Source organism: Pelodiscus sinensis, chromosome 5 (assembly GCF_052426305.1).
Source record: "Pelodiscus sinensis isolate ZL-2025 chromosome 5, ASM5242630v1, whole genome shotgun sequence".
Taxonomy (NCBI): Eukaryota; Metazoa; Chordata; order Testudines; family Trionychidae; genus Pelodiscus; species Pelodiscus sinensis.
Genome location: NC_143056.1, coordinates 39,267,003 through 39,281,957, shown reverse-complemented (window position 1 = coordinate 39,281,957; position 14,955 = coordinate 39,267,003). Strand labels below are relative to the sequence as shown.

Genomic DNA, 14,955 nt, shown 5'->3' with positions numbered 1-14,955 from the left:
CTTGTTAGTGATGACATAGCATGTATAATTACAAAGGATCCATGAGCACTTTAACAATTATGTACTATATGGGAATCACTCCACCCATCACTAAAGAACAGTCAGGTCTTCTGTGTGTAACTAGAGCAACTATTTAACATCACAAGCCAACTCTATCCCAGAGTCTAAAAAAGGAAATAAATGACATATCCAATTAAAATTAGTTTAGAGGATTAGATCCTAAAGTAAAACTTTCTAAGGCCAGATAGAATTAACCCCATCTATGGAACTTGCTCTTCTTCATAATCCAGAGCCCAAGTCTAGTGAGCTTCCATGTAAACTATTCAAATCAAATCATTAAGTTTTTACCCAGCTTTTTTCCTCTAAGTTTCAGCCTCTCTGAACACTGTATACATGACTCTTATTCCTGTCAGTTCTCCAAAAGCTGTCATAATGTTGCTGTACCTTGGATGGTTATGAAAGGATGTTGAGAACAGTCGGTCTTGTGTCCATCTCTCAAAAAACTAAGACCACTGCATCTGCAATACTTCCAACTCTCTACTTGTGGGAAGAATATAATAGGCTCATACACTCAAGTTAGCTAATCAGTCTCAATATTTGCCCCATCCTTAAAGCTTATGGTCCTCATTTTTATAGCAAGGTGAAATAAAATGAGGTTTTAAAACTTCATTCTCAAACAAAGACAAGAAATGAAAGTTTTCTTTCATTTTTTTTTAAAACAAGGTCAACTTGTTATCTTGCCTGGCTTAGCAATAATTTAATGTAATGCGCCAGTTCCTACAAATGGAGCTACAAAGCTAGACTGAGACTTGAAAGCTAGAACCTGAATTCTGAGACTATGGTAGCTTTATATGTAATTAAGGGTTAATTCTTTATGGTCTCTACACAAGTAAATTGTTCAGGCTGGATAAAAAAAATGCTGGTAGCTTGAGCTAAGCCTCACATTAGAGGTTGGATCCTAGCCCAGGAGGAAAAGGACGAGGAGGAAAATTGTTTTCACAATACAAAGTGCTTTGTCCAACCTGCTCTTTTTGTACATTTCTATTTTGTTTTATGTTTATGGGAAAAATATGCATTTTAAAAGTGATGTTGCTCTATCAATTAAAGTTAGAACAAAGATCTCCACTAGCACAAAGTATTAACAAACCTTTTAAAAACATGAATAGATTTTCCAGACATTTAGTAAACAATTGCTGAGTACCACCAACGTCTTGGCTTCTTTAACAATGAGGTGGTAATATAACCCCAAACCAGTGCACTCAGTTGCAAAGATAAATATTGTAAATCAAGATCAGACTCCAAGATTCTGTAGGAAGTTTTCATTGCCTTGATGCGTCTGAGAAGTAAAAGCAGCTCAAAGGATCCATTTGCATTCATGTTGCTATACTGCAATAAGAAATGCTCCCCTCATGTAATTTGTCAGTGCCCCAATTGATTTGAAGGGATTGGAGAAAGGATTTACTTATTTGACTAGTTCATAAATGTGTAAGGAAATTGGACTACACTACTGTACAAAATATTTATAATAAAATAATAGCACTATTAAGGAGAATAGACAAATATTGTAGATACAAGAAACAAAACACTAGTTACAAAAAATGTAATACAAAATGAACAAGAATGTCAAGCTTCAATGAAGAATAGTGATAGAAATGTAGCCGTGTTAGTCTGGTGTAGCTGAAACAAATACAGGACTATGTAGCACTTTAAAGACTAACAAGATGGTTTATTAGATGATGAGCTTTCGTGGGCCAGACCCACCTCCTCAGATCAAATAGTGGAAGAAAATAGTCACAACCATATATACCAAAGGATACAATTAAAAAAATGAACAAATATGAAAAGGACAAATCACATTTCTGAAATTATAAGAAATGATAAGAGAGAGAGGCCCTGGAAGCCAAATTTAGGCTGCTAGGTAAGAGATTGAAGTTAAGGAACTCCATGGTGCAATGCCTCCAATTCCACATGCACATCCAGTTAGAGAGGAAGAACTGCATGGTCTCAATGAGTGGATGAGGCAATAGTATAGGGAGGAACGATTCAGATTTATTAGGACCTTGGGATTCTTTTGGGAAAAGAGGAATCTATACAGGAAGGGTGGGCACCACCTAAACCAAAACAGAACCAAATTGCTAATGTTTCAAATTAAAAAGGTTTGTAGAGGAATTTTTAAACTAAGGGCTGTAGGAAAGACATCAGGTACAAAGAAACACATCGTTTGGACAGTGATATCTGTTAGGGGAGGCTTTATTAATGGGAATTCTATGTATCCTCATAAGAAGAGGAGGATGGAAGCTGATAAAATACAGATAGGAACTTAAGAAAAAAGAGTCAAATGAAAAAAGTTCAATTCAGTTATATAACATCATGATAGACAGCTAAAAAGTGACAGATTTTATAAGGACTTGTTTTGAGAGGCAGTATGGCCTCCCTCCAGACTGGAGAGTGAGGGACTACTACACTCCCCAGTGGGTAAAGCCAAATCTACCCTGCCTCCTTGCCAAGAGTACTAGGTGGGACAGGAAGTATAAAGGAAGGGCTCTGCAGCTGAGTTGGGCAGGAGCCAAGGAAGAAGATGGGTGTCTCCACCCTACTGTGGCACCCAGGAGATGAATATGTGCTCTGTGGTACCCAGTCCATGGAAAAAAAGGATCCAGAAGGAGACTTGAAAAGACTGCTGTTTGCTGTGTACACAGAGAAGCCAGAGGACCTGTGGATTCCATAGGTACCAAGCCCCAGAGAGATAGGAGGTAACCCATTGGCAGCTGACAACAGTCCAGCTATGTTGCTGTCTGTGTTTAGGTCAATGTGTAGCAGACGACTTTACTGCTGTTAGAGCGCTGGATTAGGATGCAGCAGAGTTGGGGGGGAGGGGGAGGAGAGGGGGGGTCTGAGGCCTGCGTACATCTACTGTCCATCAAGCTGGAAAAGCAGACTTGGTTGGTGCTGCCCCCTATGGGTGGTCATCCCTACATGCGCTCTGAATTCTATGTCTGTTGGCTGACTTAGCTAGGAGGCTTAGGCTATAGCCTGTTCCCTATCCAACCCTGACCAAAGAGCTACAGCCCCAGACTGTGCGCATTCACTGGCTGCCTTAGCCTGTCTTTGCTGTGCCACACTCAAAGCACCAAAGCCTTAGACTTAATTACTGCCAATCCCACCTCAGGGGCTGTGAACTAAAAACTACTGAATACTCAGCCCCATCTGAGGATGGGGACAAGAGCAGCAGACTGTTATTGCTTGTTTACCTCTGTTAGATGTTTACTGAACTATAAAATGCTTAAGTTTCAGCCCCACCAGTGCGACCTGAGCCAAGGAGTTACTCCCAATACATCGATGAAGAGTGGCCTCCTGTCCCACTGGAGGGAAGGGTCCACTACAGCTTGCTTACAAACACTAGAAGTCAAAATTCTAAGGTGGGTGAACCTAAGTGGTTGGTATTAATGAGGATATTGATATAATAGACATCACAGAAACGTGGTGGAATGATGGCCATCAATGGGACATGGTAATACCAGGGTACAAAATATATTGGAATGACAGAATAGGTAATGCTAATAGGGAAGTGGTGCTCTATGTGAAGGAAAGCACAGAATTAAATATAGTAAAAATCTTAAATGAATCCAACTGTGCCATACAATCTCTAAGGATAGAAATTCTGTGCTTGAATTATAAGAATATAGCAGTACACACACACCAACAATCACCTGATCAAGATGCTGATTGTGAAATTCTCCTGGAAATTAAAGACTCTATAAAAACAGAAAAATCAATAATAATAGGGTATTTTCAATTATCCCCATATTGACTGGGTACAAGCTTTAGGAGAGGTGAAACATGAATGAAGTTAATAACAAAAAGCATAGAATTAAGTAAACCCAAAGAGTCAAAGGTTAATTTTTCAGCCAAGTCATTCAATTCTTACATTCTTTCAGAACCCGAGTGTACTATTTGGGCCTGGTAACTTGTTGCTTCTTAATTTATTCGTTTAGTCCTGTACTAGTTATTTTGACATCTTACTCTTTGACTGTACCCAATCTTTGCAATCCAAAAGGACTTGCCTAAGCCATAGCAAAAATGTATGCAGATAAGCCATTTAACTTCTCCACAATAGCTTTATCCTTCTTAATTAATCCTTTTACTCCCTTTTAATGCAGCAGACCTAGAGATTCTTTCACGATCTTCCTGCTTCTGACAGTTAATAATGTCTTATTTGGTTTTTTATATTTATGTGTATTTGTTCTTCAAATCTTATTTTAGCTCTATAACTTCCATACTCCATGTTGCCTGCTGTATTTTTTGCTTTTTATTTTCAAATGGGCTTGATTTACATTTTCTGAAAGTTACTTGCTTTGCTTGAATAAACGAGTTTTGAACCTCACCATTTAGTCATATTGGTTTATTTCTTGCCTTCCTGTTCCTTTTGAATTCAAAGGAATGAATACCAACTGTGACTGTTAAAGTATGCATAAATAGTATTCCAGTGCTGGATCTAAGGATAAAAAGTAGGTGATTTGAAGACTAATTTAATAAGTGCTAATACAGTTAACCACTTCGATGCTGGATGACATTAAATTCTGTACATCCACCAAGGGTTTTGACATTGGAGAGTCAACCACCCTCTAGTGCTTCATTTATTGAATTCCACTGGACACTGCTGCCAGAACACACATGCACATGCAGTAGTGACACACAGATTTACAAAGTTAGCTGGGATGAAAACTGCATCTAAATTGGACATATTACTTAATGTTATGGGGAAAAAAATATATTCCAAGAAGATGAATCAACATAACAAACCAATGTAAACACACACATATACCACAATACACGTGTGTGCACAGCATTATAACTTTCTTATAAAACATCTAGTCTTTTAAGTAACTTTTCCAAGTACTGGAATTTGCTTTCCCAACAAAAAAAATGGAGTATTTTCATAAATTTCCGAATGCATTTGCATGGTCCTTGTGTATGTGCATGCGTTTAGAAGTGTGAAACATGCTATAAACAGACAACTGCCAACTAAGACAAAATCAGTACAGCTTGGCTCAATCTCAGAAGGGAAAGCACTCAATGAATTGTATATGCTACCTATAGAACACGAGAGTAATTGGGTCTAATTTCAGAAGTAGTTGTGTTATCGTGAGTAGAACAGATAAACAGAAGTACAGCCACCACATAGAAGACTACTAGCCAGTTAAGTCTGCTCTATTATGAATCCAGCTATTGGCTAGCAGGAAGCAAATTAGCAGGGTGGGTTTTTTGGCTAGCCATCCTTGTTTGGTTTCCAGGTTTCTCTATTTCAATTTAGGAAGCAGGAATTAAGAAGGAAGGTTATAAAAAACAAAGTTTATTCAGTCTAATTAAGAGATATACCTGTAGAACTTCCATTTCTTCTTCTCTCCTGAAAGTCCTCTCCAGTAGATCTGTAAGACAGAAACAAAATGTATTAAGACAATGAGAAATGATTTAACTTGTTATTAAGCTCACCGTATATGAACAATGATAGAAATGTAGCTGTGTTAGTTTGGTGTAGCTGAAACAAAAAACAGGACTATGTAGCACGTTAAAGACTAACAAGATGGTTTATTGGGTGATGAGCTTTCGTGGGCCAGAACCACTTCCTCAGATCAAATAGTGGAAGAAAATTGTCACAACCATATATATCAAAGGATACAATTTAAAAAATGAACACACATGAAAAGGACAAATCAAATTTCAGAACAGAAGGGGGATGGGGGAGGCAGGTAAATGTTTGTGAGCTTATGATATTAGAGGTGATAATTAGGAAGCTATCTTTGTAATGGGTAAGATAATTAGAGTCTTTATTCAAACTTAGGCGTAAAGTGTTGAATTTAAACATGAATGACAGTTCAGACAAAAAGGTACACTTACCTCTAAATTTTGCTTAACATGTATATCAGAAATGACCAAAATATATTTTCTGAATGCTGATTAAAAATAGGAAATGATCAAAGACATTCAATTACATGTCATTTGTTCACTCTAGAGTGAATATTTATGACCAAGTTACATCTTGAAGTAAAGGAGACTTAATAGAACTGCAGTCTTAACCATAGTCACAAAAATTATCACCTTTCATCATGAAGGAGAGAAAAAAATTTACTCATGAAAAAGGTAAGCTCCATAAAAGATCAGTGTCTGACAGGAGAAAGTACTTACCAGATGAGATACATACTATGACACCCCCCTACTTTTTATATTCACATATATACTGACAATCAAAAATATACTTGACAGTTCATGTTGCTTGTACACTTGCCTATTTCAGCTCTACACAGGATTTGTTACAAGAGTTTCACTACTCTTGGTTTCACTCACATGCTTTGTGAAGTGAAGTCAAGATATAGTTTGTGACATTCAGAGTTAAGAGTTCTATCTGGGAAACCTTGGAGGGTGGGCTAACAAAGTCCCAAAGAAACACAGAAATGACTGCTCTGAACTTATTTTTCTTTCTAACTAGTGTAACTGACAAAAAAAAAAAACCCACTTAGTTCAAACAGAAAGAGTATCCCAACAAAATCAGAGACAGTCTTTAAACCAAGATGTGCTCCAATATACTGAAGTGTGTTGGTATGAGAAAAAGCCTCATGGGAAAGCATGAGTGGAGTCTTAAGTTGCACAACTACTCCAGGATATCACTCAAGCAAGAACTGTCAGATGTCCAAAACACCTCTGCAGACTTAATGGGAGAAAGAGTCCATTTATGCAATGGTACATAGTTCAGTGGGCAACAAGGAACCAAAAGGATCTATAGTGAGAGCTATTTTAATTTTTCCTTTATGTAAAAAAGCTTTCCTTGATAATCTTATTTTTCTTACTGAGTCTACAGTATTTAGCATTACACATGGTACAAATTTCTCAATTTCCCCCTGTGCCACTCTTGCTCGATAGTTATAAGGAATCATATCCCAGGAGAGAATAGGTATAACAGTAATTGATCCTCGCTACATACTACTTTTACACTGAATGCAAAGGGGCATAGAAAAAAGCCTTTCTGGTGGCCATCAGTCACCTCAAACCATGATGACCCCTTGGAATGCTCTGCTGAAAAAGATTCAGAAGAAGGGACAGACCAATCAAAGAACATAAAATCACTGCATGAATCTGGGGGGACTCTCTTTAGGGGGCTGGATCACATGACACAAGGAGAGGCTGAGGGATTTGGGCTTATTTAGTCTACAGAAGAGTGAGAGGGGGATTTCATAGCAGCCTTTAACTACCTGAAGGGGAGGGGAATGTTCCAAGGAGGATGGAGAGAGGCTATTCTCAGTAGTGACAGATGACAAACAAGGAGCAATGGTGTCAAGCTGCAGTGGGGGAGGTCTACGTTGGATACTAGGAAAAACTATTTCATTAGAAGGGAGGTGTAGTATTGGAATGGGTTACCTAGGGAGGTGGTAGACTTTCCATTCCTAGAGGTTTTTAAGTCTTGGCTTGATAAAGCCTTGGCTGGAATGATTTTGTTGGGATTGGTCCTGCTTTGGGCAGGGGGTTAGACTCGATGACCACCTAAGGTCTCTTCTAACCCTATGACTAAGTGTCTCACTAGAGGGGAGAAATTTCTATGGGTGCTTCAGACTGTTCAAATAGAATTTCTGAGAGAAATGCCAGAAAAAAAAAGACAAGTTTATCCTACCCCTGAAATTAAAGTCCTGAGACCAGTACCTGAGGTGACTTAAGTCATCTCTCCTTTGTTACAGATTGGAGCCCTGATAAAGTGACACAGACACAGCTGCTGTCCAAACCCCTTAAGCTGCAGAGCTGTGCAAAGACATGTGTGAGCCTCTCCCCTGGAACTGCACCAGGTACCACCCCAATCTCCTGCCCCTCCCGCCCACATCCCACACTCCTACCCCAGCCCAATTGTGCACCCTCCTTCCTGTCCAGACCCTTCCTCCTCCCACCCAAACTCCTCCTGTGCCTTCCCTCCCATCCAGACCCCCTGCTCCTGCACTCTCCCTCCTGCAAAGGCCCCCAATTCCTACCCCAATCCTGCACTCTACCTCCCTGAGCAGTTCATGCCACCCTACCCCAACCCCCTCCTGCATCCTATGTCCACTCAGACCCTGTACGCTCACTCCCAGTCTGCTCCCCAGTAACCCCCTCCTGCACACTGCACCCCTCATTGTTGGCTCCACCCCAGAGTCTAGGGGGCCCACAAAATCTAACTCCAGATCTCCAAAAGTTTAATATAGACCTGGGGGTAAGTCCTGACTTTTTTCCCCATTTCTCAGTTGGGGACCACATCTGTGAGGAGATTTTTATTATTTTTTCCCCTCATTAGGGGTCAGGTCAGTGGGGAGGGGGTGGTTGTTGTGGTGGTGGTGGTGGTTGGTGTGTGTGTATGTGTGTGTCCCCAAGACAAAAAAGGTTCCCCGCCCCTTTAGAAGAGAATGTAGGGCAGAACTCTGATCTCCGAGATACGCTTCACTGATGTCACTGCCACCAGAAACACAACTTTCCAGGACAAGTAGGAAAGGAAGCAGGGTCCAAGTGGTTTGAAGAACACCCTGGGGAGCCTAGAGAGGACCAAGTTGAGGTCCCACCATGGAACAGGGTCTTGAATCTGTGAATAGAGCTGCAAGAGGTCCCACAGTAATCTCACCATCATGTCATGGGAGAACACTATCTGCCTCTAGATCAGATTATGAAAAGGAGAGAGCATCAAGATGCATTCTACTGTAGGAATGAGCCAGACCCTGGTTCCTGAGCGATAGTAGTCAAGAATGGATTGCACTAGAGAACACATGGGAGAGATACCACAATCCAATGCCCAATGGAAAAACCTTGTCCACTTTGCTTGGTAAATCAGCCTTGTAGATGGCTTTCTGCTTCCTAGAAAGACCGGCTGGACCTCTGAGCAGGTACATTCCTTCATGCTCAGCCATGGAGCATCAATGCCAAGAGGCGCATAGATGTGAGTTTGGGAAGCTGAAACTGTTCATAGTTCTGAGACAACAAGTTTGGATGATTGCAAAGGTGCCAGGGAGACAATATTGCTATATTCACGAGTGTACCAAACCAGTACTGGCAAGGCCACATGGGAGCAGTCATGATAACCTGAGCTTTGTCTCATTTTATCTGTACCAAGATCCCACTGATAAAAAGGATTGGCAAGAATGCATACAGCAGACCCTCAGACCACAACAGGAGAAAGGTATCAGAGAAAGAGATTTTGCTCAGTCCCTGCCATGAGCAATACCAGAGACACTCTCTGTTTTGCCTGGTGGTGAACAGGTACACTAGGAGAAACTGTCATCTCTGGAAGATTGCGCTGGCTACCTCTGGATGGACTGACCACTCATGGTAAGAAAAGAAGTCCTTGCTAAGGTGATCTGCTAGGGCATTGTCATCTCCTAGGAAGTGATCCAGCTCCACGTGGCTATTGTGGCTGATGCAGAAGATGGAGTGTTTCCTGCCACAGAACCAATGAGTACACCCCTCCTTTCCTGTTGATATAGAACATCAAGACCATGTGGTCCATGAGGGACTTATACCACCTGGAAGAAGGTGTGAAGCAGGAAGACCCTACAAGTCAGATGAGGTCAGATGAACCACTTGGTTCATTGGTGTTTATAAGCAACAATGTATCTTCATGGGGCCCACAACCATTGGGTTTGGAGATTTCTGAAGTCTGTGCCTAAGCCAAGATCTGAGGTGTCCAATATCAGTTCAAGAGAGGCAGCTGGGGTGTTGAATGGGAATCCTGCCATGTCTTTCTCTGAAAAATTCCACACTATAGGGAAGTAAGTACTGTTGGAGGGAATCATGACAATGTTGCCCAGATGATTCTGGGATTGGGAGTAAGCAGATGTCAGCCATTGCTGGAGTAGCCACATATGGAGATATGCCTATTTCACAGAACTGGAAGGGGTCTTGAGAGGCCATTGAGTCCAGTCTTCTGCCCTCACAGCAGGGCCAAGTACCATCCCTAACAGACTTGCCTCAAATCCCTAACTGGCTCTCTCAAGGATTGAACGAACAACGCTGGGTTTAGCAGCCAAACGCTCAAATCACTGAGCTATCCCTCCCCCAGCTATGGAGTATGGCACAGAAGACTATGTATGGACATGCAACCATGTGTGTCAATGAGTGCAGAAGAACCCTAGATATAGTTAAGGGAAACTTGTATACCTCTGTGATGAGGCTTCCCAGGGCTTGGTATCCATGTGGGGAAGAAATGCCCTTGCACTGGTGGAGTTGAATTCTGCCCTGACAAACTCTGTCCTTTGAATTGACACTAGAATGAATTTTTTGTCATTGACTAGGAGCCCCAAGGACAGGCAGTTGTCTAGAAGGCCCACTATGTTGTATCAGCCCAGGGTCTTGAAGCTGCCTTTGATCAGCTGTCACTGAGATAGGGATGTAAGCGACTAGTCAATTAGTCCCTTAACTAGTCGCTTCCTCCTCCCGCTCCATCTTGCTTCCTCTATCAGAACCCCTTGCTGCATGGCTTACCTCCAGTGTGTCTATCAGAGTCAGCAAGGGGGGAGGGAGCAGGAGACAGTTCACACCAGCACCATCTCTGTGGGGGGCACAGGAGGCAGGGACCAGGCAAGAGCTGGGAATCATCCAGAAATTAACGTCACCAGCTGGTTCCCCAGTCCTTTTCGTAAAAAAGAATGGCAGCCTTAGCCTAAGTGCTAATTACCATGCCCTAAACTAGATAATAATCTGAAACGGTTACACTACACCTAATCCCTGAATTGCTGAACCTTGTGGAGTCTGCCCGTATATTTACTAAACTGAATCTCCAGGGAATTTCTAGTCTCACCCGTATCTGAATGGGGAACAAATAGAAGACTATATTTCAGACCCACTGCGGACTAAAGGCCATTCAGATTGACTAATGCCCTGGTAACATTCCAGAACTTCATTAATAATGTGCTACAAGGTATAAATGACCAGTGTATAGTGGTATACTAACATAATATATTGATCTTCTCAGATGGTCTAAACCAACATGCCTCTCACATCTGCACAGTCTTGGGAGAGATCACGATAACATGGTCTCTATGCTGCACTTGAGAAGCGCGCATTCAGTCAGCTCCCCAAGTTCCTGGATTTCATCCTGTCCCAGAAGGAATCAAGATGGGTCTGTAGGAGAACCAGACGGCCTGTGATTGGGCAGGCCCCTAAAATGTGTGAATCATACAATTTTTTCAGGCTTTGCAAACTTTTATTGGAGATTCATTTCAATTTTCTCTAAACAAACCAAGTCTCTCACTGTCTTACTCCAGAAAAACACTCAGTTCTACTGGTTGCCCAAGCCCAGTCACACATTGAGCAGTTAATTTTTGTCTTTATTACTACCCTGATTTGGCACATCCAGACATGATGCAAATGTTCATTTGGAAACTGATACCTCTAGCACAGCAACTGGGACAGATCTTTCCTGGAGGCACAGATCCAAGCAAATACTACACTCCATCATCTACAACTCAAGGAAGCTTACCCCTGCTAAGTGAAATTATAAGATCTTGTAGAAACAATCATGGTAATTAAGACCACTTTCAAAGGGTGGCAATACTATTTGGAAGGGGCACAGCATCCAGTACAAGTATTTACTGATCAGGAGAACATGGAGTACCTGTGCAGGACCAAGGCCCTAAATCAGAGGTGGGCTTCAGGCAAGCTTTGGGGGCTGCATCCCCCCCAAGCCTTAGGTTCCCCACCCCTGCCCTAAATGAACAACATCTTGAGTGGGTCCTATTCTTTTCCTAGTTCAACTTTAACCTAACTACTGCCCTGGAACTAGAAATGGCAAGGCTGAGGCCTCGTTCCAAAAAGTATGCCTCTGACCCACAAGCTCCCAGTCCAAAACCAACCTACATTCTCAAGTCCCATACATTTCCTCAAAACAATCTACTGCCTGGACCTGCTCATGCTCATCTGCTCTGACTCTGTGTTTGAAATTACATCCAACAAAGATGCTCATTATTGATCAAAAACTACACATCATCCAGGATGGGATCACATTAATAAAGGACTGCATCTATTTTTCACCAGGACTTGCAGGAGTGGAGTTTCTTTAGCTGTGACACAACTTCTCAGTGACAGGACACTTGAAGAAATATAAAATCTAACAATTAATATCCTGGTACTTCTGGTAGTCCCTTAAGTGCCCCACAATAAAGACATTTGCTACTTCTTGCCAGATGTGTGGCTCTGCTGGCATATTAAGATGCCATTCCAAAAACCCTGTGATCTCTTCCAAGATCTCAACTTCCAGAATCAGATCTGGCAGGACATTTCTTTAGACCCTGTGGGGGAACAAACAGGATCTAGTAGTTTAATGACCATTTTGACAGTTCTGGATCACTTTTCTAAAAATGGCCCAGTATATTTACTGGATGTTTCACTGCCTGTCAAGGAAGCTGCTTGGCTCTGGAAAAACAATGTGGTCAATCTTCTTGGCCTCCTGTATATCGTCACCTCTGACCAGGGGTCCAGTTTATTACCCTCTTCTGGCATGAAAAAGTGTTTATTAGTGGTGCATTTGCACCTGTCCTCTGCCCACCTTCAGCCCAATTGCAACATGGAAAGATCAACCAAATTCTAGAGCAATACTTCCAATACTACAGCAACGATCACTGGAACAAATGGTCTTCCTAATTATCAGATGCTGAATTCTGGCATAATAATGTAGAGATATGAATCCACAGGCCACAGCTCCTTTTTTGGTCAACTACAGATACTATCCCCAGTTTCACCCATAACTACCACATCTCCCAAACCATTGGCCTCGGACCTAGTGGAATGCATCAATCACATTACAGAGGAAGCAAAGGACCGCCTTGAGAAGGGAAAAGAGGGCTACAAAAAGGAGGAAGACAAGCATAAGTAACAAGGTCCTATGTACTCCATAGAACAAAAGGTGCAGCTTTGTACAGATCACCCCCACATCCTCTCAGAAACTATAATACTGGTATCTTGGCCTGTATCAGATTTTGCAACAAATCAATCCAGTTGCCTTCAAGCTCCAGCTCTCTGGATCTCTTAGCCTACGTCTACACTACAGCACTATTTTGGGAAACTAAAGATTTCCAGAAATAGCTATTCCACGTCTTTTGAGAATGCCTGTTATTTCAAAATATAACGGGATTGCTATTCCAAAGTCCTTGTAAACCTCATTCCATGAGGAGTAAGGGACACTTCGGAATAGCTGTGTAGACAGCGCCAAATTTTGAAATAAGCTATTTTGCAATTGCATAGATTATTTCGAGTTATGGGTGCACCCTCACAGTCTATCCCAAATTCCACATCTAACTTCTAAAACCCCTAGTCTGAGAACACATCTGCCCACACAACCTAATCATAGAATAATAGAGCTGGAAGAGACCTCAGGAGGTCATCAAGTCCAGCCCCCTGCCCAAGGCAGGACCAATCGCAACTAGGCCAGGGCTTTGTCAAGCTGAGACTTAAAAACCTCTAGGGATGGAGATTTCACCACCTCCCTACGTATCCCATTCCAGTGCTTCACCACCCTCCTAGTGAAATAGTTTTTTGCTAACATCCAACCTAGACCTCTCTCACTGTTACCTGAGACCATTGCTCCTTGTTCTGCCATCCGTCACTACTGTGAACAGCCTTTCTCCATCCTCTTTGGAACCTACCTTCAGGAAGCTAAAGGCTGCTATCAAATCCCCCCTCACTCTTACCTTCTGCAGACTAAACAAACTTAAATCCTCCAGTCTCTCCTCATAGGTCCTGCGCTCCAGCCCCCTAATCATTTTGGTCACCCTACGCTGGACCCTCTCCAATGTGTCCACATCCTTTCTATAGTGGGGGGCCCAGAACTGGACACAATACTCTAGATGTGGCCTCACCAGAGCCGAATAAAGGGGAATAATCACTTCTCTGGATCTGCTGGCAATGCTCCTCCTAATACATCCTAATATAACTTTAGTCTTCTTGGCTACAAGGGCACACTATTGACTTATATCCAGTTTCTCATCCACTGTAATCCCCAGGTCCTTTTCTGCTGAACTACTACTTAGCCATTCAGTCCCCAGCCTGTAACAATGCTTGGGATTCTTCTATCCCAAATGCAGGACTCTACACTTGTCCTTGTTGAACCTCATCAGATTTCTTTTGGCCCAATCCTCTAATCTGTCCAGGTCCTCTGGACCCTATCCCTCCCTCCAGCGTATCTACCTTTCCCCCTAGCTTAGTGTCATCTGTGAACTTGCTGAGGATACAATCCATCCTCTCGTCTAGGTCATTAATAAACGTATTGAACAAAACTGGTCGAAGAACAGACCCTTCGGGTACTCCACTAGAAACCGATTGCCAACCTGACATCGAGCCGTTGATTACTACCCATTGGGCCCGACAGTCTAGCCAGCTTTCTATGCATCTTATAGTCCAATCCATATTCCCTTAACTTGCTGGCAAGAATATTGTGGGAGAGACCGTATCAAAAGCTTTGCTAAAGTCAAGGTATATCACATCCACCGACTTTCCCATATCCACGGAGCCAGTTACCTACTCATAGAAGCTAATCACATTGGTCAGGCATGACTTGCCCTTTGTGACTCCATGTTGACTATTCCTGATCACTTTCCCCTCCTCCAAATGCTTCAAAATGGATTCCTTGAGGATCCATGATTTTTCCAGGGAATGAGGTAAGGCTGACTATTCTGTAGTTCCCTGGATTGTCCTTCCCTTTTTTAAAGATGGGCACTACATTTGCCTTTTTCCAATTATCCAGGATCTCTCCCGATCTCCATGAGTTTTCAAAGATAATGGCCAAAGGCTGCACAATGACATTTGCCAACTCCCTCAGTACCCTCGGATGCATTAAATGTATGTTTGGCTTTTCTAAATAGTTCCTAACTTGTTCTTTCCCCTCAAGGGCTGTCCACCTCATTCCCATATTGCGTTGCCGAGTGCATTTGTCTGGAATTGACCTTGTCCATGAAGAGA

The 14,955-nt window shown here is 42.1% G+C and overlaps 1 protein-coding gene across 7 annotated transcripts in view; it reads right to left on the bottom strand.

Moving 5' to 3' along the window:
- CEP128 (centrosomal protein 128) overlaps nt 1-14,955 on the bottom strand; it is a 393,105-nt gene that overhangs the window by 85,191 nt on the left and 292,959 nt on the right. For all 7 annotated transcript variants that reach the window (XM_089778396.1, XM_025181171.3, XM_089778400.1 and 4 more), the window contains one exon: nt 5,380-5,429. In XM_089778396.1, the coding sequence (XP_089634522.1) occupies nt 5,380-5,429 (50 nt within the window). The remainder of the gene's footprint in view (nt 1-5,379; nt 5,430-14,955) is intronic.